This window comes from Zalophus californianus, chromosome 12 (assembly GCF_009762305.2).
Source record: "Zalophus californianus isolate mZalCal1 chromosome 12, mZalCal1.pri.v2, whole genome shotgun sequence".
Lineage (NCBI taxonomy): Eukaryota > Metazoa > Chordata > Mammalia > Carnivora > Otariidae > Zalophus > Zalophus californianus.
In genome coordinates this window covers 92,299,729-92,321,663 of record NC_045606.1, presented here as the reverse complement: position 1 = coordinate 92,321,663, position 21,935 = coordinate 92,299,729, and the positions used below count along the sequence as shown (strand labels likewise).

The window sequence follows — 21,935 nt, the reverse complement described above, 5'->3', positions numbered from 1 at the left end:
GGGTCCCGTCTTCTCACCTCGACCAGCGCCAAGTGTGTCCTTGAGCCTGGATGCCTAGCAGAGCCTAAAGAAAACTCCCAGAGTGGGTGTTGTGGTGCTAACGCAGGGCGCTGTTTGCTACACATACTGTTTTATTTGTTATGGTGGAACCCTTATAAAATTCCTTCTGCTAAGACTACGATGCATATCCCAAGGTTCTGATCTTTGGGGAAGACCAGTGTAAATCTTCAGTATGCTGTTGGATTTGTTAAGGTCAGACCTGGATAAGATCACAGTTCATTCTTAACTCAAACGTGTGCTCGTTTTATTTTCCTTAAGTTGGTTGCCTCCATTTAACTTGGAAATGCTAGTATTAATACTAAATTTCTTCAAATTTTCTCTAGGTGTTATGAGATGGAAAAAAGGCTAAAAACACCAGATCTTTTCAAATTCCCTTTCTTTGAAGCCATATGTTGGTTTGTAGCCAAAAATTTGCTGGAAACCTTGAAAGGTAATTAATCTGTACATTATGATGCACGATGTTTGTAAATTCGTGAAAAGCCACTGGTAGAAAGAGGGGCCCCTTATTACGGTGTAGCTATTGCTCCTGTTTTGTTTTTTAAAACATGCATGATTTCCTGTCAGGAGCCTTTTTAGCACGTCAGAGTCTCTAGTCCGTAGCCTTAAAAATCAGATCTGCGAAGAGCTGCATCAGAACAGCACAGGTAAAACTGAAAAACGTTCACCTCACCCTGGACTCCAGCAGCCGCACACACTGTCACACGTGCACATGTGCCGCCCTCGCAAAAGTGCAGTTCAAACTACAGGACTGGTACTGTCATGTGTGTTCCCACACATTTGCTTTAAAAAATCGAGGGAAGGGGCACCTGGGTGGCTCAGTCATTAAGCATCTGCCTTCGGCTCAGGTCATGGTCCCAGGGTCCTGGGATCGAGCCCTGCATCGGGCTCCCTGCTCAGCAGGAAGCCTGCTTCTCTCTCTCCCACTCCCCCTGCTTGTGTTCCCTCTCTCGCTGTGTCTCTGTCAAATAAATAAATAAAATCTTTAAAAAAAAAAATCGAGGGAATTTTTCATGTCCTGAGAGAACCAGGGAGTGCCTGTGCCATTACCATTATGACTACGATGCTGGCTGGTCCAAGGCACCTTTTAGCACAAACCAGCTGAAGGTCAGGCTACGAGTCTGTTGAAGAAAATGGTTTTGGGAGGGGACATTTATTTATACTTAGCTACCTTTTTTTATGTAGAATTTCAGATTTTGGTGTTTTAACTTTGATTTAATAATCTTTGAGCAGTCAAGTTGGAGACTGATTGTCACGTCTTCTTCTATCTGTTCTTTCGCTTTTGCCCATGAGAATACAGTTTGTCTGGTTTTTGTGTTGTCTGACTTTTCTAATCAGTTTGCACATAGTGCTACTATTATAATGAACTCTCAGAAGGACAGAAACAGATTAAACAGTAAAGTCTGTTCTAAACATATGGGTTTTTTTTTTCCCATTTAAAAGTTGCACAAGAAGAAAAGGTAAAATGAAAAGAAACAATAACTTACTTCCCAGGGTAGCACGCACAGAATTAAATGATAAAATCACTTAAGATTTTCTCCGCAAACAAAACCAAAAAACCACCTCACTCTCTTTGGAAGGAACAGCAGGACCCCATCCCACACCTTGCAGCAGTATAGAGATCAGTGTCCTGACGTGCTGCGGGTATATATGTATGATGGAAGGAGGAGATGAAGAGGGTTGGCTGCTTTCTCCACAAGACCAGTCTCTCTCCAGAAATGCATCCGTATCCTGAGTCTCTGACTTAATCAGTGTTTTCAGGTATTGGTGAGACTGAGGCAGCTCATCTTCAGTGTGTCCTGGTGTCTTGGCTGCAGGAATCTCACAGGGGACCACACGTAGAGTTGCCGTATGTAGTTTCCAGTAGAGTACTACTGTGCCGGCAGTAAAGTTTTCAGTCTCCTATCCAAGTAGGAGCCTAGAAAAATAGGAACACTTACAAATAATTACAAATAATTTGTAAATGTCCTTGTGTTTTGGAAATAAAACCCAGTTACTGAACCCTCCAGATAAGAGATTGGCATTTCAGTACGCAGAAAGTTCAGAGTCTTTTTCCATCTTTTCTGTCCTCACTAACATACACCCACCCCTCAAGTGATGCTTTCTCCTGATGTTCAAGCGGGGGTTCATCAGTCAACTTTTTAGAACAAAATTAAGAATTTATCTGAAAGGTAAAATCTTGCTGTTCCTCTTGCAGCCACAAACGGCAAATTGCTTAGTCTTAGAATAATGATTTAGCCTTTGTTTTAGGCCATTGAGAGTTCAGAAATGTTGAGGTCTGATTGAATAGATGACCCTATACATTAACGACTTAAAAGAGATTACTGTAAAAGGATATTGGTAGATCAGGTTTTAGCATATTTTTATTTCATCAACTGGATCAGTACAGGATAGGATACCTGGCAGTACTAGTGAGTCAATCCAGTCCCACTAAGGCTGGGGCAAAATGACCATTGTACCAATTGCCATCATCCTAGGCAATCATCCTGGAAGCAGGGATGGTGGTCTTGTTATGCCACATTATGTTCTTTCATCCCTGATCTTTTAACTTACCACTGTGGCCTGTCATTTACCAGCTGTCAAACTGTTACAAGGCTTATATGGTGGGTTAAATGAGGAGAGATTGTATGAAACTTAACTGTGTTTAGTGTCAGTAATAATAAAACAGTGAACTAATTTTGGACTTATGTAAGTAAATTAGCCGTTGGACCGAAGTGAAACCTTTTGCTTTTGCTTCAACTTACCTGAATTTTAGACCATATCTAATATATTTTTTGTGGGTTTCAGATAATTTTAAAGACCTAGAAAAGGTGTGTGTGTGTGTGTGTGTGTGTGTGTGTTTACCTTCGTATTCGTGAACTATGTCATGCCCGTAGCTGACTGTATAGACCGCACACTGCATACATACATACACACAGTTCTAACAGTTTAAATATTAATTATAAGGCTCACCTGGGTCGCCTGTACCACTGGCTCAGCTTTGCCAGTACCTTTGAAACATCCAGTCATTTTTTTCCCATTGCACCCTCCTCCCTACCTTCTAAAGAGAACCCCCTATCTTTTGTGGTAATCCTTTTCTTCAGTTTTATCACCTGTGTCACAAATGATACAGTAGTTTAATGGCTTCCATTTTTAGAGTTCGTGTGAATAGATCCATGCCGACATTGTTCTGTGACTTGTCTCTTACTCAGCACCGTTTGTGAGCTTCCTTTTACTTGGAGCATTCGGTATGACCACATTTAATGTCATTCCGTTTCTTTTTCTTTCTTGCTTTTTATTTCGCCTCTTTCTGGGAATTCAGAAGTTACACAGTTTGATAGTTGGTGGTTGTTCAGCATCTAAAGCTGACCCTGTTACCTTTGGAGCACTTTAACTCCTTTCCCCACCCCACTTCCATCCCCACAGAACTGAGAGAAGATGGTTTCCAGCCTCAGACTTACCTAGTACAGGGAGTGAAAGCACTGCATGCTGCTTTAAAGTTATGGATGAAGAAAGAAGTAAGTCGTTTTCTTTGGAGACATAATTGTTATTGTTTCTATGGCAAGATCGAAAACAAGAGTCCTTACGCTGCTTTGGCACCACGTGAGTGGTGGCAGTCGAGGGAATGGAAATCACGCTTTTGGTACAACCTCCATTTTATTGTATCGTGTATACAAATGTGTTGGTTTATGTTTATATTTATGAGACTAAAGTACCTAAGTATTTCTTTAATCTGGAAAAGAAAGTAATTCAAATGTACTTAGGATATTGACTAAGAAATGAACATGTAGTTACAGGATAATAATAAATAACTTTGAGCTCGCCTCTGCTGTCGTTATCCCCATTTTACATATGGAGAAGCTGAGGTTCAAAGAATTTTATGTAACTTGCCCAAGATTTTGTGGGTGGACCTTGGACTAAAGCTCGGTCTCTGTGATGGCAAAGCCAATATTCCTTTCCATCTGCTAGACTTTCATAAGAATGAAGGAAAAGGGAGGTCAAGGTTCAAGCAGGAGCTTTCATTTTTCACTAAAATGTGGTGTTTGCATTTGAATCCTTCTGCCTCCAAGAGGTCATCCCAGGTCCCCATTTGGAATCAGCATGTCCGTGTCCTTCCCTTCTGCTTATGTAGCACATTTCTTGTGCCAGTGGACTTAAAAGTAATGTCTGTAAAGTAATATATTCCTGTCCCCTACACTAGGTTTATGAGCTCTTGAAAACCAGGGACTTGCTCCTCTTTATTTCGCTCCTGGAACTTTACATGCCACTCTTTAACAAGTGATAGATACGTGAGCTGATGAAAATATATTTCCATACTAATTTTTTGAATGTCCATTTGAAATAAAAATCCTACTCTTAGGAGATACGGGAGACAGTTATTACTAGGTTACTCTCCCAATAACTTTCTACTCCTTTCACTTTATTATCATTGCTACTGTGTACCCACTAGAGCAAGGCACTGTGGAAGCAACCCGGAAAGTAAATCAGGTCTTTTCAGTGTCAGAGGGGTCATCATGTAGATTACAGAACTATATAACAAGGTAATAACAAAATAAAGTATATGTTGCAAAAACTGTATAATTTGTTACCTGCCGAAGGCTTTAGATAAGTTGTTCTCAAACTTGTGTGTTTGTCAGAATCTTTTAAAAAATAAACTCCCTGGATCCTCCCTGAGAGATACTGATTTAGTAGATTGGTGGTAGGATCCGAACCTTTGTTTTTTAACAAACTTTGTAGGAGATTTTTATGTGCGGTAAAATACATCAGTAATAAATACTGTTAATTCATGACATTTGAAGTGCTCTTTTAAAAGCATGATGTTTGCATTTAACTCTCTGTTCACCTTATGCCACCAGGAGAGGGCAGCTCAGCATAGTGCTCGAGAGCATGGACTCTGGAGTCAGATGTTTGGATTCATCTCTCAGCTGTGCTGCTAATAAACTAGCAAACCTCTGTGCTTTAGTTCCCTCAATTGTAAAATGAGAATAATAGTAGTATCTCTGTCATAGTGTTGTTGAAAGGATTAATGAGTTAATGCTCGTAAAGTGCTTAACAGTATAGAGTCTTGACTGGCACATGGTTAGCACTTACTGTTATTACTAGTCTGTTTTAGCAAATTATGCTAAAACCAAGGAGAAGATGTAAAGCAAAAGTAAAGACTAGCATATTGAATGCGTCTAAAAAATTAAAGTGTTCTTAGATACAAAGGTTAATATTTAGAAATAGACATAAGAAGTAATGACAGTAGTTTGCATTTGGATAGATATGGTAACTCAGCGATTCCTCTGTCCTATTGATGGGATCGTTTTCCTAGTAAAAGAAAAAACGTCTACAAAAATTTATTCAAAATCAGACCTCCCATAGGAAATAGGATCATTTTTTTTTCACGCCTGTATTCCCAATACATTAATTCATAATGTATTATGAATTAAATGCTGGACTTAATTAGTTACTGTACTAATTATAGTAGTAGTTAGAATCACAGTCGGCTTTGAGGGATAGAGTACAGGGTTACTTCTCAGTATAAAGCAAAATTCACTGTGAGACCGTCCATCTTTAACTCAAGCGAAGAGGATTTTGTAAGTTAATAAGGATCTCCTTAAAGACTATTGTACCAACTACATGAACTCTGAGACCTGACTTACTAGTATTTTGCTATGTCTATAAAATCTAGAGAATCCAAAATTTGTTTAGTAAATAGTTTTTGTCTATTATAGTGTAAATAATTTTTGTTGTCTTATCTTTGTTAATCCAAATACAGCTTGTATCTGAACATGCCTTTGAGATCCCAGACAATGTCAGACCTGGACATCTTATTAAAGAACTTTCAAAAGTAATTCGAGCAATAGAGGTAAGAGTAGAAACTGTCATCTGAATGCTTGGTTACTGTCTGCTTTGAGAAGCAAATGGATCTGCCATCACATTACAAACTTCAAAAGCCCTTATACTCTTAGATGAAATAGAATGAGCTGCATCTTGGAAGGACTCTCAGGTTTTCAGGCTTCCAAAGTCCTACAGAGAAATTTAGAGTATTGTATCCTAATGAGGTAAGAAGGAAGCAGTTACCAGTTACTTTAGTTTCTTCAGCATGCTCCAAGAATAAGAAATACAGCATACCCAAAATTTCAGATCCCATTCATTTCTGCTCTACAGAGATGAATACGTGGTAAGTAATTAGAGGAAGAGAGAAAATGTAAGGTGGGGTGAGTAGAGCCAAGTGAAGCTGGTTTGGAAACTGGGCTGCTATTGGTGGTGTGAGGCAAGGAGACCCCCTTGACTGAAGTATTAGAACAACTTGGTTATGTAAATGCCTCTTGATAAAAGTCCATAAAATCTGAGATTACGTGTTTTAACTTATTAATTAAGAACTATTCTGGATATTAAAGGAGATTTTAATTAAAGTAACTCTTCAGGAAGCTGGTTCTGTTAGTGTCTAGCTTGAACTGAAAGGAAATTAAGTGGAGGAATGCAGGCTACCTGGTAATTTAACAGCTTAGATTAGGGCTGTGTTTGGGGAATGGAAGAGGTATACATCTAAGAAATAATGAAGTGCTGCATTTAATATCCTTGGATAGAAAATTTCATATAATTCTCAGGGTGTTCAGATATGGCAGAAAAATATTTTCTATTTTTAAAGAGTGGTAGTAATTGCATATAAATAGATTTTTTAATCAAAAGTCACATATATAATCTTAAATATATACATGTAGATGTATAAATATATAAATCTCATATATGATAACCAACACTAAGGATAAACTCAGTAAGAAAGGTGTGGGTCTATATGAAAAAAACTATAAATCTTTACTAAGAGAAGTGAAATGATAGTTGAATAAATGTCATTTCTAAAATACGTCAGTACTAAGTTAACATTACAAATTTAAAATGCTGAGTTATGCCTGCAAGAATAATTGGGCAAAAGTAGCCAACAACGTGTTTCTTTTTCTTAAAAATTGGAGGGTTGAGAGTACAGAAGGCAACAAAATGGCTGTAGAAAAATGTGCAAAGAAAATAAACAGGTATTTCACTAAAGAAGAAATAGAAATGCCAATCCAATAAAAATATGAAAAAGGTTCTCAGTATGTGAAAAAGCATTCAGCCACATTATGCCAAATAATTTGTGATTTCATATGATCATTGGTCTAATGGGCAGAGATAAAATTCTATATTCTTGTCCTGCTGGTTAGGAAGTATAAATTAGTTTGTGCTTTCTAAATGGCATATCCCTTAATTGAGCCTTTTCCCTTTAATAAAATAAGAGGATTCTAATTAAACTTGGTAGATTAACCATACCTGAACTAAAATGATAGTAAAAGAATGAAAAAGATATTCCTTGGGGCACCTGGGTGGCTCAGTTGTTAAGTGTCTGCCTTCGGCTCAGGTCATGGTCCCAGGGTCCTGGGATCGAGCCCCACATCAGGCTCCCTGCTCAGTGGGGTGTCTGCTTCCCTCTCTCCCTCTGCCCGCCACCCCCCTGCTTGTGCTTGCTCACTCCCTCTGTATCAAATAAATAAATAAAATCTTAAAAAAAAAAAGATATTCCTGAAGACAAAGAGAATAATAGAGATGAACTCCAGCACAGATTTGGAAGCTGGAAAGCAAATATACAAGTGATCACTGGTTTAGCTGGCTAGAGAGAGCCAAAATTGTGTGGGCAGAGGGAAAAGCCCAGAGGCAAGTCTTACTTGTGCAGGAGAACCTACAAAAAGCCAGGAATTAGGGATACTAGGACTCTCTGAATATGAGTGGAGGTGGGATTGAGAACAGGATTGATTATAGGTCCGTTTAAGAAATGAATTGATCTTCAAATCCCTATCTTAACACATGCTGAAAACTCTAGAGGTTTAATTGTTTGAGAGATTGAACTTGAGACTGGACTTTGGGACACTGAACCCAGCTGAGGGACATGGGTACCATACTGAAAACAAGAGGATTAAGTGACAGTCTACATAGTGAATGGTTCTTTTTCCACTTGACTCTCCAAACACTAGCACCCTGGCCTATACCTCCTAGACCAAGAAGATCCACTGATAGTGATTTGAAACCTTCCGATGGAACAACCCAGGCAGCTTCCTACAATGAAACCCACCAGTTGACAAAGCCCTACTCACACAGGGCTCCCAGTTAGCTTTTTTCTTTTTGCATGCAGTGAAATGCACAGATCATAAAAGTACAGTTTGAGTTTTGATGAAAACTCAGTAGACACTTGTGTAATGAAAAGTGCCATTGAGACCTATAAATCATTTTTGTCACCCCAGAAAGTCTTTTCTCCCTCTTCTAGTCAGTCTGACTACCATAAGCTACCATCATTCAAACCTGTGTGGCTCTCATCGCAGATTAGTTTGCCTGTTTTTTTAATTTCAAATAAAGGCAGTCATACAGTATATCTTATTTTTGTGTCTGGCTTCTTTCAGCATAATGCTTTTGAGATTCATCCATGTTGTTGCATCTGCTGGTAGTACTTTTTTTTTGTTGCTGAGTGGTATTCCATTGAATGAATAAACCGTGATTTGTTTTCCCTTCTTCTGTTGATGGATATTTGGGTCATATACAGATGGGGCCAGTATGAATAAAACTTATAAACAACCTTGTATGTCTTTTTGTGGCAAATACATGTTTTCATGTTTCGGGAAGTAAGTACCTGGGAGTAGAGTTACCAAGTCATAAGTGAATTTCCACTTTATAAGAATCTGCCAAACAGTTTTCCAAAATGGTTGTGCCACTGTCACCACCAATGTGTAGGAGTTGTCATTCTATATTCTTGCTAGTGTTTGGTGTTTTCTGTCTTTTAATTTTTGCTTTTCTAGAGAGTTTGAAATAGTCTTTCATTGTGGTGTTAATTTGCATTTTCCTAAAGACTAATGATGTTGATCTTGTGCATTGGTCATTTGTGGATCTTTTTTTTATTATGTTAATCACCATACATTACATCATTAGTTTTTGATATCTTTTCTTATGAGGTACCGCTTTGAAGTTTTTGACCATTTAAGAAATTATGTTGTTTTTATTGATTTGTAGGAGTTCATTATATATTTTAGACACAAGTTCTTTGTCATTTGGCGTGCATGCGTTCATGGATGATGAATACAGTGAATATTTACCCACAGCCTGTGGCTTATCTTTTCATTATCTTAAAGATTTTATTTATTTGTTAGAGAGAGCGTGGGCGAGAGAGAGAGTGAGCAGGGGTACAAGCAGGGGGAGCTGCAGGCAGAGGGAGAAGCAGGCTCCCTGCTGAGCAAGGAGCCTGATGCAGGACTCGATCCCAGGACACTGGGATCATGACCTGAGCCGAAGGCAGACGCTTAACCGACTGAGCCACCCAGGCGTCCCTTTTTTCGTTATCTTAATGGTGTCTTTTTCCAAGCAGAAATTTTTAATTTTTTTTAAAGATTTTATTTATTTATTTGAGAAAGAGAGAATGAGAGATAGCACGAGAGGGAAGAGGGTCAGAGGGAGAAACAGACTCCCTGCCGAGCATGGAGCCCAATGTGGGACTTGATCCTGGAACTCCAGGATCATGACCTGAGCCAAAGGCAGTCGCTTAACTGACTGAGCCACCCAGGCGCCCAGAAATTTTTACTTTTGAAGATCAATTTATAAATTCGTTTTCTTATTTATAGTTAGTATTTTTTAGTGTCCTCTCTAAGAAATCTTTGCCCACCCCAAGGGTTGAAGATACTTTTTTTTTTTTCCCCTGGAAGCCTTTACAATTGGGTAAATAGCTAATCGTGAATTTTTGTGTGTAGCATAAGGTAAATTTAAGGCATTATTTTCCTCCCGTATGTTTATCTAGTTCTCTTACCACCATTTCTTGAAATCAATTAGCTTTCATTGCTTTCTCTTTTAATATGCATGGAGTGCAAAGAAGAGTTTTGAAGACAACGACCAAAAATAAAGGAGAAAAAGAAGAAAGTATTTGAAGGAAATAAATAAGTTCTTTAGCCCAAAACCCAAATATTAATAATTTATATCCTTGAGAGAAAAGAGTACATAAATATTGCTTCCATGAAAAAAGAACAGGTGGCTGTAACAAAGGAACATTCAAAGAAAGAAAAGGGGTTCTTGGAAATTAGAAACATAATAGAAACAAAATATAGGGACGCCTGGGTGGTTCAGTCAGTTAAGCATCTGCCTTCGGCTCAGGTCATGATCCCGGGGTCCTGGGATCGAGTCCACATCTGGCCCCTTGTTCAGTGGGGAGCCTGCTTCTCCCTCTACCTCTGCTCCTATCCCCCCCAGCTTGTGCTCTCTCTCTCTCTGACAAATAAATAAATAAAATCTTAATTAAAAAAAAAACCCAAAAAACTCCTTTCTGTCTTAAAATTTAGTAAAATCATTGGAAGATAAAGTTGGGAAAATCTCTCAAAGTTAAAAAAAAAGACTAAAATAGGACAGAAAAATTAGGTCATTTTACATAGTCACCATCAAAATAATAGTAAGTTCAGATAGAATATAGAAAACAAGGAGAAGATAATTAGAGGAATAGTCAAAGATGATGTTTAGAATTCAGGGAGGGGCGCCTGGGTGGCTCATTTGGTTAAGCATCTGCCTTCAGCTCAGGTCATGATCCTGGAGTCCCGGGATCAAGCTCCGAGTTGGGCTCCCTGCTCACTGGGGAGCCTGCTTCTCCCTCTCCCTCTGCTGCTTCCCCTGTCTGTACTCTCTTCCTCTCTGTGTCAAATAAATAAAATCTTAAAAAAAAAAAAAAAAAAAGAATTCAGGGACACGTCTTCCCTACAGAATGCCCGAGTACAGTGAGTGAGAAAAAGACCTATGCCAGGGCACATAGTGGTTACATTTTAGAATGCATGTAACAGTATATCCTGGGATCAGGGATCAAGCTGCACAGCACATCAGGCTCCTTGCTCAGCAGGGAGCCTGCTTCTCCCTCTGCCTGCTGCCCCCCCCCCCCCCCGCTTGTGCTCTCTTGCTTTCTCTCAAATAAGTAAATGAAATCTAAAAGATGTCAAAGAGGCAAGATCTCAAAAAATTTACCTCCCATGGACCCCTTCTCAGGAAACTCTTAGAGGGGGTGCTGTTCCAAAAGAGAGGAACTAAGCCAAAAAAGGAGCTCTGGAATTCTTCCAACAAATATGGAATACCCAGATGGGCAGAGAGCCGGGAAGAAAACAGAGGCTCTGCCTTCATGGAGCTGAGTAGGAAGAGGCTAGCCATAAATATTTTAATGTATCAGAAATTGACAAATGCTATGAAGAAAAATATAGAAGGGGGAAAAGATAGGGAGTGACAGCCAGATATGGTGGTGGGGGTTGCAGTTTTAAGTGGTGGAGTGCAAGCAGGGCAGGAGGGATTTTTGATGACCTGTGTAGGCGGGGAGAGCAGCCAGTCTGAGTTGGATCAGGAGGATGAAGGGCTCCATATTTGTTGTTTATCTGAAATTCAAATTTAGTTGGGCATCTTGTACTTTAGCTGGCATTCCTGTCCAGGAGGGATGTCTCCGAAGAAAAATACAAAATTTATAGATTACCTAATGTGTTTGAATGTTTGCATTCTTCCAGTGAAGAATTTGGGATCAACTAGTGATAAATACATAGAAAACAAAGCAGCTATAGAGTGAGACAATTATAAACTCAAGGGAAAGTCAAAGATGTTAAAAAAAAAATGTAATAATATATTATGTGGCACTGGGTTGCAGATATTTTTTACCAAGTCCAGTTTACTGAAGGAACAGGGAGTATGTGTACATTTAGGAGAAGTGTGCAAGGATTGAGATGAGACTTCATCTTGATTAGTAGGATTTCAGTAACATCTCCAGTTAAAAGGGGCACCTGTCTGGCTCAGTCAGTAGAGCGTGTGACTCCTGACCTCAGGGTTGTGGTTTTGAGCCCCACGATGGGTATAGAGATTACTTAAAGATGAAATCTTAAAAAAAATAATAAAGCTGAAAAACCAAGAAATAACAGTTTAAACATATTAGAAATTTGGAGGCAAATAACTGAACAAGTAACACTACGACCAACAAAAAACAGCTGTAAGAGTTGCAGGTGCTGGGTATATACCCCAAAGGGTTGAAAGCAGGACTTTCATACGTGTTCCGGGGGGGGGGGGGCAGCATTTACAGCAGCCCAAAGGTGGAAGCAGCCTAATTGTCCATGATGGAGGAATGAGTGGACAAAAAGTGGCATATACATAATATACACACCATGGAATATTATTCAGCCTGCAAAAAGAAGGAAATTCTGACCCATGCTACAGCATGGATGGACCTTTAAGATATTACATTAAGTGAGTGGCACCTGGGTGGCTCAGTTGTTAAGCATCTGCCTTTGGTTCAGGTCATGATCCCAGGGTCCTGGGATCGAGGCCTGCATTGGGTTCCCTGCTCTGCGGGGAGTCGGCTTGTGTTCTTGCTCTCGCTTTCTCTCTGTCTGTCAAATAAACAAATAAAATCTTAAAAAAAAAAAAAAGATACTACATTAAGCGAAATAAGCCAGTCACAAAGGTACAGCTATTGTGTGATTCCACTTATATGAAGTTCCTAGAAGCGTCAAATTCATAGAGAAAGTAGAAGGTTGCCAGAGGCTGGTGGTAAGGAGGAATGGGAGTTACTGTGTAAGGGGCACAGAGTAAGTTTGGGAAGATTAAAAAGTTCTGGAGGTGGATGGTGATGTGTGGTTGCATAACAGTGTGAAATGTCCTTAAGGCTACTGAACTGTCCACTTAAAAATGGTAAAATGGTAAGTTATGTATATATTACCTCGTATGTGCTACAAAATTATGTATATGTCACTACAATAGAAGGAGACTTGCAAGTGGTTGCCTCTGGAGAATGGGAATCAGGGATGGGGAAGAGTATACCATTGCTTTTCATGATATATTTATAGAGTTAATTTTTAAAACTACAGAGATTGGTGACCTTGGTTTAAAAAGCAGTTACTGATTTAATGCAAGTATATATATATGAAAGAGTGTTCATCATAGGAAAGAACTGGAAGCAGCCTATAATAACTACCAGTAAGTATTACATCAATAAATTATACGGTGGAATACTACCCAGCTTTTAAAATGATATTTAAAATCAAAGAATTATGTTCATAGTATATTATGTGGGGGAGAGAAGAGAATAAAGATCTCAGCAAAGCTGATGTTGAATCTTATGAGTGTTACGATTTGGTCTTTGCTATTTATATGAATGGTTTTTGTTTTTTAAAATATTTTTATGGCTGATTATTGAGTCAGGTATGTATGTGTCCTTGTCATAAAAACACTCTGAATTTAATTCTTAAAGGAGGAAAATGGCAAACCAGTTAAATCTCAGGGAATTCCTACTGTGTGTCCAGTTTCACGATCCTCAAATGAAGCAACTTCCCCATACCATTCCCGACGAAAGATGAGGAAACTTCGAGATCATAATGTCCGAACTCCTTCTAACCTAGACATCCTAGAGCTCCATACAAGGGAGGTCCTCAGAAGGTTAGAGATGTGTCCATGGGAAGAGGCAAGTATTATGTTTCATGGTTATAGAAAGAAATTTGGTTGTTCCTGAAAGTTCTTTAAAGGGATAATAAAAAGAATAGTCTGGCCATGTTTGTTTTCTAATCTTTGCTTAGCATTGTAGGGGCCAACAGTACTGATGTCCATGACCGGGAATATGCTTCAGCTTTCTAGTAGGCTGAGTAGATCTCATTTTCTTTGCGGACATGTTTACTGAGTGTTTACCAAATAACCTATGCTCTTCTAGGCTCTGGGGAAGTTACCAGAGTGAAACTTAAGTCTCTGCCATTGTGTAGCTTCCATTCCAGCTCAAGTTGGAAGAATAGGAGATGAGACATATACTAAAATAATATAATTTCAGATAATAAGTACTCTGAAGGAAGCCGAAACAGTAGAGGGAGAGAGAGTAAAGGGGCTGGGCTGTAGCTGGCTACGTTAGCTGGGGCCGTCAGAGAGCCTGTCAGGTGGTGGCGTTTGAGCTGATGAATATTGGAAGAAGTCAAGTGGATACAAAGCTTTGCGGAAACAAAGGGAAGAGCAAGTGCAGAAAGCCTATTCCTCCCCCAGCAGTACCAGCACGGGCAGCTATCGGAATGGGAGACTATTAGAATAAACCCATTTAAATTTGGGAAATGCTGGCTTAATGGACAAAGGGGAGAGGGGCGGGGCCTTTGTAAAACATGGTAGTGAGTTTGTGATGAGACATATCCATCATTGCACATCTTAAAGGACAGGAATAGTTTAAAATGAGTAAGATAGAAGTATTTCTGAATTAAAATATTTGAAGAAATTCTATAGAAATTATAACTTAAAGATTTTGCATTTAAATAATTGTATTGATATTGTTTTAAACTTTGTTGTTCTGAACCTCTCTAACCCTTAGCCCTCTGGGAGAAGACTTAGCTTATTATGAAAGGTTCTATTTGTTATTAAAGAAAGAAGTGTCCACAAAAAGGAAATACTCTTTTTTAAAAACGAGCTGCTATTGTGCTTTTATGTCACACGGTGGCCTTTGTCCCCAGTGGTAGCAGGGTGGTGATCCAGGAGTTGCTGACAGTGCCTCGTGGGAAGGAGGGATTATTAGTTCAAGGGTAGGAGGACCGGAAAGGAGCCAGCAGCTGGTGCTTCAGCAGGAAGGAGTGAGGGAAAGAGAATTCAAACACATTAAGGCGCTGCTTCTCTAGCTCTTCAGCTTTCTGCAAGAGTGAAATGTCTTTGAATTTACTTGATGTAAATTTTACATTCTGCTTTATAAAATGCGTTTTATTGTTAGTGGCTGGACAGAAAGGGGAACCATAGTCCTGCTTTGGTTTCAGGAGCCACTGAGCGTCAGGGCGGTGCACCGTGCACAGTTTGGGCTGCAGGGCCGTGGTGGGAGGCGGTGCCGTCCTGGGTTCCTTTAGGCAGGCAGGCACGTCTGAGGGCAGATGGTAAGTTAAGTTCTGTTTTTATACTTTAAGGACATCTTGAGCTCTAAACTGAATGGAAAATTTAACAAGCATCTCCAGCCATCTTCCACGGTACCTGAATGGAGGGCAAAAGATAATGATCTACGGTTACTGCTGACAAATGGAAGGATAATTAAGTACGTAAAGTAGAGCAAAATGTCATACAGATGAGTTTGCCGTGGATTCCCTCTGTCTGTTTAACCGCTGGTCCCCACCAGTGCACGTCCGACTCCTGTACAGGGAACGTGTCTCAGTTCTCCTCTCCAGCTGGAGATTAAGGGGTAGGGCATACTATTTGGCTGCAGTGTCGCACCGTTTTGTGACTTGATTATTTTCCCCTCTGTGTGCAGGGATGAGAGACAACCCTTCGCAGATCCAAGTCTCTATACAGCAGATAGTGAAAATGAGGAGGACAAGAGAAGGACAAAAAAGGCAAAAATGAAGATGGAAGAGAGTTCAGGGATAGAAGGGGTGGAGAATGACGAGTCTCAAAAACCACGTAACAGTATGTTTTTTTTCATGGCCTTTTGAAGGTCTGCTTATTACCTAGTGCTAATATGTAAAGTCATGTGCTAATCTTAAAGGTCTTAAGTTTGTAGTAGTACTGAAAATTGTCGTGCCCCTAATACTCTTCGTAGAAACCTGAAGTGTCTCTGAGTGGTGTATCCATGAGGGAAATGTGAATGTGACTGCCAAGCAAGGTATCGTGCCCAGGGAAGGTGTTTTTAGTGACGAGGGTATGTGCTGGTCAGTGACACCCTTGTCAGGTGACATTTTTTACAAGAGTGACATGAAAGCTTTTGCATCTTATGGGCCTCTACTCGAAATAATAAAATAGAAGTTTAATACAGTTTCTTTATTTTTTATTTTTTAATACAGTGTCATATAGAATTTTAGCTAACATGTATATGGTTTTCAGAATTAGGAGACATATATAATTAGCTCTCTGAAGCTATTAGTAATCCATGTATTGTTCTCTTTGATGGCCTGTTGACAGGAAGACCTCTACTTGGTTACTAATTGGTTATCATCAGTGTGACAAATAGTAACGCCTCCTCCTTCTTGAGATCGTTCTTCTTTGAGTGAAGTCTTAATTTCTTAGCATTTTTCAGGGCCTCCTTATACCCTCCTTCTATTTTAAAAAGTGATTAAATACTTTGATAACTTGACAAGAAAAATTAACATTTCATCTGTGTTGAATATCTCAGTTCCAGCTAATTCTAAGTAAATTTGGTATTGCTGTAGTTGGTGACTCTGAATGTGTCACATGCCAGGGGAAAGGCAGCTAATCAATGGAGTTATCAAACAGTTGTTAGTTGGCAGTGCCTCGTGGGAGAGAAGAGCAGTGGGAGAGAAGAGCAGTGGTAAAGCCTGCTTTTTAAGCTTGTTGAATTCACTGTCTACTTGAGTGCTTTTGAGGTTTAGGAGAGTTATCTTTTTGTTTTCTGTTGAGAGAAAAAATGCAAGAGGGAAAGTGAAAAGCATCTTGTAGGCAATTTTAGCATCGGAGGTTTTTTTCTGGAAAGAAATAGAAAATTTCCACGCAAATGAGGAATGTATCATCATGTTCAGTAAATGCCACAAACGTTTTAAGAGTACAATGCAGTCTGTATCTTGGTCAGTTCGGGAGAAAAGTCTTTGGGGGAAGAAAGGAATGAAGAAGATGAAAGCAGTGGAAATGGATGGAACCAGGGCAGTCAGGACCTACGTGGAAGCTGGTCTGACTTCAGGTACCACCCTGTTCGTAAGCTTCCACTGACTTTCTCTTTTTCTCTCTTCCTTTCTCTTCTCAGGGTTTTTTACAAGTGTGAAATCAGAACTCAGGAATCGATCATCAGAATATTCTGATATTTCTGATTCAGAAGACTCTGGACCCGATTGCAATGCACTGGTATGCCCAAACCCCTGTGACTTGTGCATTGTTTGATGGAAAGATGACACCTCCTTTCCTTCACCTGTGGGGGAAAATAAATGACAGCTTTTCCCAAAGCCTGTCTCTATGACCTTTGTGGCACAAGGTCTTCCCTGTAATGGTAATCACACACACACACACACACACACGCACGCACGCACGCACCCTGTCATGTGACTGTTTACATTTGATAAACATAGCTTTTGTCTGGTTTTAGAAAGGGTGGATGGAGATACTGTTCTTATATTTCTCATATTTCTCATAGATTATATTTCATTTCACTTTAAAGAAAACCTGTACTGTATGTTTTTACTAAGGAATTCTATACTGTAATTACTAGAGATTTTAACCCTGTCATAGGAAATACAGAAATAATTCCATGATAATTAAGATTCTAACTTTGCCTAGACTGATACAGTGTTTTTAGTTAGTAGAGACTTAATCAGATTTCTTACATAGATTTGCTTCCATTTAACTATTTTTATTATCTCAGAAAAATTTTACCACTGAAGAGTCTGAAAGTTCAGGTGATGAAAAGAAACAAGAAATAACATCAAACTTCAAGGAGGACTCTATTGTGATGAGGAACTTCCTTCAGAAGGGCCAGAAGCCATCTAGAAGTGAAATTCCAATTAAAAGGTAGGCTTTCTGATGGTTAGTAGTCTTATTACATTGTGATGTAAACTACATGAAACTCTGCGTATATGAAAACATTTTTTAATTCTAAACGTTACTGAAGATGCCAAACGAAGAAATAAGCTCTTGTCCTTTTGCTTAACTTCTCTTTAGGGAATGTCCTACCTCGACGAGCACAGAGGAAGAAGCTATTCAGGGCATGTTGTCTATGGCAGGGTTGCACTACTCCACATGTTTACAGAGGCAGATACAAAGCACAGACTGCAGTGGCAAAAGAGACTCTCTCCAGGATCCCGGCGGCTGCCACAGCAGTAACCATGAGGCTAGACAGGTGTATCGCTGTGATAAACCAGTGGAATATGGTAAGAAACATAAATGATTGGTCTCTGAAAAGTAACATAGGACCCCCCAACTTCATAGCTCTGTAATCCTAGTTGAGGTTAGACATTATGAATAAGAATTGCACATCTATAGTTGGAAATGATGTTAAGCATATTGGCCAAAAAATACATAATATTGACAAACATAAGATGCAAGTTATAAGAACTCAGAATGTAAATTAATGGCTGGAGAATTATGTTCACCAGCATAATCCTACCACTGCTATTGTGAGACACTTAGTACTTGTTTCCTTTCATAAGCTGTTCCGAGTAGAAAGAGTGTTGAGACGTCTTACATGGTCTGCTAGGCTTGAACCATCAATCCTCTTTCCTTATGTGGGGGGGAAAACAAGTTTTGATCTGTTTCTAGTTGAGGACATTCTCCTACTTGAAAAAGAAGTATTGGGAAAGAGAAGACTCAGTGACAGTACCAGTGATGGCCATGTAGTGTTTTGTTCTCTGTGCCTTTGGGGGAAATTTTGTGCCCGAAAGTCTGAGGAGGAAGGGGGAGAAGATGGTACCACACAAAAACCAAATGCCTGTTGCAGAAATTGTGTTCATTCCCGCCTAGTTGTGTGAATTGTATACCAGCAACCTGACATCCATTTCACTTAATTCTTGAAACCACATTTTGGTGTATGTAATCCTTTTACAGGTAGAGGCAAGAAGACTTAGTGAAGTTAATTGAACTTGCCCATACTTACATAGCTATTATTATCCAGTGGTGTTGGAATTGGAACCCAGGACTGTCTGATCTCAAAATCTCGGCTTATTGTGTAAGAGGAAACTGAGGTTTAGAGAGGTTAGGTAACTTGCCTAAAGATGCATCGGTAAAGGAAAAACTCAAATTCAGGTCTGGGCTTGTCTGTCCACACCATTCTGTCTCCCTGTCATTTCTTTGGTCCTCACTTGAAAAGAAGGCTTCTATGAAAGTACTGCAGAGTTCAGGCAAGCATATGCCTTCATTCTGTATGGAAAAATATACCGGTTTTAGAGAGTATATTGCATTTGGCTTTTCCATCTACAACAGATGGCCATAGAATTTGACTCTGGAGCTTCCAGCATCTGGCACAAAACCTGTCATATAGAGGCAGTCTTTGAGAGAATTTAAAGAATTAACATGCTGGATTGTGAGCTGGTGACTCTCTTGTTTTTTTGAGAGGGAAAGCAGTGTGGTGGAAAGTGTATGAGTAAATAGAGTTAACATATTCATTTTTTAATAAAACGTCAACCTAAATGTACTTTGTTATAACATTAGGTTAATTTTGCTTGTTATGATCAAGTTTGTGTGGAGATAATTTAGTTAAAACTTCTGTTTAGGGTACCATGTCAAGACCGAAGAACAAGACTTAAGGAGCTCTTCCTGGATGAAACAATTTGATACAACTTCCAGATTTCATCTTCAGGTATATGCAAGGCTTGAAACATCAAAAGGAAATTTAGGATTGTCATTAACTCTGTTTTTGCTTTCTATTTTTTTTACTGCAACCAGTAATTAACCATTAGATATGGAAAGCTAAAAAATAATTTACGATTAAATGCGCATTTGAACAGCTATCCGTTTTTAGGAACTCTGATGTAACAACTAATGCAAGGCTCACGGATAGACTGCGATTGGGAAAAGAATAGTTGATTCAAGGAAAGTTAAAAACTCCTGACAGCCAACACTTCTAAGTTATGTCTGGCTAGAAGGAAAGGGGGAAAAAAAGTACCCTGAGGATCTCTTTTTAATCTCTGACATTGTTTCTTGAACATTTTTAGACGGTAAATTTCTTTGAGAATTTGATGACAGTTACTGACTCTCTTATCAGGAAAGTGTTCATCATAAATACTGATTTTTGCATAGCATTTTCTCATGGTTTGTGCCCCACCCTTACCAACTCAGACCATCCATTAACTCCAGATTAAGAGCCCTTGCTCTAAGAGAGGACACTTGATGTCTTGGGATGCCAGCACATTAATGCTTATACCAAACAAAATGAACCTCAAATAGCTTTTTGAAAAGCCACAGCTTTACCAGTAGCACCAAACAAGAAAGGCAATATGACCTTTTGCTACAAACTTTGGAAAATGACAGCCAAAGAATCAAAATTCTCATGCTGCAGAGTAGAGTCCTCTACCTTCTCCAACCCCAATCATACACTAAGTAGTGGAATCTTAGGTGTTTGTTTAAGTGGGCTCCATGCTGGGATGTAGGCTCCAATGCGGGGCTTAAACTCAGGACCCTGAGATCAAGCCATGATCAAGAGACAGATGCTTAACCACTCAGGCGCCCCTCAAGGGTGGTTTTTATTTTCTTCATGTAGCTTATCTACATTTTCTAAATACTTAAACATTTTACAATGAGAAAAAGAGCCGAGTTATTTTTTAAGGCAATGTTTTGTAAGTACAAGTTCTTTAAATAGAAGAATGTGCTCCAGAATCAAAGGTCAAGGAAGGAATCCCCTAACTATTAGTAATTCATTTAATTCAGTGTATGATTTATAGTGTCTCACTGGTCATTACATTTATAACTTATTAGCATTATAGGATTCAGTATTGAAAATAAGCCATTATTGGGGCGCCTGGCTGGCTCAGTCGGTAGAGCATGCAACTCTTGATCGCAGGGGTGTAAGTTTGAGCCCCACCTTGGGTGTAGAGATTACTTAAAAATAAAATAGTTTTTTAAAAAAGTAAGGTATTATTTAAATCTAGCTGTTGTTTTTATAATTGTCTTTGAAAATAAAGAAGGAGAGGACAGATGATTAGCAAGATCACCTTAGAGAAAATCAGATTTCTTTTGCCTGTAATGCTGTTTTTAAAACTTACTTGACCATTACAGAATTAGGAATTTATTTTACATCACACACACACAAACAGCTAGTTTCATGAAACATCACATCTGCAAGTATGCTCTTTTCACGTTTATATTTTCCTTTCTTTTTTATATTCTGGTCATGACCCTTTCCATTGGTTTTAAGACCTACCCGTCAGTAGCATTGTTGGTTTTTTCCTGATGGCTCACTCAGTGATCTCTTAAAGGGACTGGGGGAAGAATTGTTAGAGGAAAACCAGGCTTGGGGCTCAGCACCTAGGTGCTTTTTTTAGGAAACAATTTAAATACCGTGGAGATGAACCTTAACAGAAGTTAGATTCTAAAAAAGATAGCGCACTACATCGTGAGAGAGATGGGATCTGTGACGTGCTGAGGAATTGGTAGGCCCGCATGTCCCTGCCACACATTCCTTCTGTGGCATGTCATGGCACATGCAGAATGCCATATTATAATAAATAATAGACGTTACATATTCTATATTTTATATATAAATATGCGCATTTAAATATATATGTATAAAGTTTATATATATATAATATATAAATAAAAATGTTTTCTTCTGGAGTTAAGTTATGATGTAAAACTTCCATACTTGAGTCATTTCGTGCTGTGAGGTTTTGGAATGACATGACCATCCTGAAGGGGTGGTCGTCTGTGGCTGCTACATGTTAAGAAAACCAAAGTTCAGTAGTCGATATCTTCTCTCCCTTGACTTGCTATTGCATAGAGAGGTTAAATACCTCACTTATTGTAAAGGAACTCTAAAAATCCAGCCTTATTTCCTTCCTTTTTTAGGATTTAAGTAGAGGCCAGAAATGCATCAAAAAGGAAGGTTCATCAGAAATCAGTCAGAAGGTACAAAGTAGAAATTCTGTGGACAGCAGTGGCTCAAGCCCTCCAAATGGGAAGTATACACAGAATTCAAGCTTGATTTCGGGGGTGTGCCAGATAAATAATGGCAGCATAAGCCCAGAAAGGCCAGTTGGTGAAACTTCCTATTCAGTGCCCCTTCACCCCACCAAGAGACCTGCATCAAATCCACCACCTATCAGCAACCAGGCAACAAAAGGTAACTTTGACACGTCTATGGGCTGAGTGTATTTTTGACCGTGTATGACAGTGACAGTGGCAGTTCAGATAGATGTGTAGTGGTCCCTGCCCTCAAGCCGCTTCCAGCCTGATGCACTCTGGATGGCGCAGTGAGGGCGGCGTGCACAGGTTACTGTGGGAACAGAGAAGAAGGCTCCCTA

The 21,935-nt window shown here is 39.3% G+C and overlaps 1 protein-coding gene across 1 annotated transcript in view; it reads left to right on the top strand.

The window, feature by feature from the left end:
* KDM7A (lysine demethylase 7A) overlaps nt 1–21,935 on the top strand; it is an 85,199-nt gene that overhangs the window by 57,705 nt on the left and 5,559 nt on the right. Inside the window, exons 9-19 of the mRNA XM_027572960.2 lie at nt 384–490; nt 3,463–3,554; nt 5,798–5,887; nt 13,289–13,498; nt 14,955–15,079; nt 15,293–15,447; nt 16,736–16,833; nt 17,348–17,493; nt 17,644–17,852; nt 19,191–19,276; nt 21,481–21,754. Of these exons, the coding sequence (XP_027428761.1) occupies nt 384–490; nt 3,463–3,554; nt 5,798–5,887; nt 13,289–13,498; nt 14,955–15,079; nt 15,293–15,447; nt 16,736–16,833; nt 17,348–17,493; nt 17,644–17,852; nt 19,191–19,276; nt 21,481–21,754 (1,592 nt within the window). The remainder of the gene's footprint in view (nt 1–383; nt 491–3,462; nt 3,555–5,797; nt 5,888–13,288; nt 13,499–14,954; nt 15,080–15,292; nt 15,448–16,735; nt 16,834–17,347; nt 17,494–17,643; nt 17,853–19,190; nt 19,277–21,480; nt 21,755–21,935) is intronic.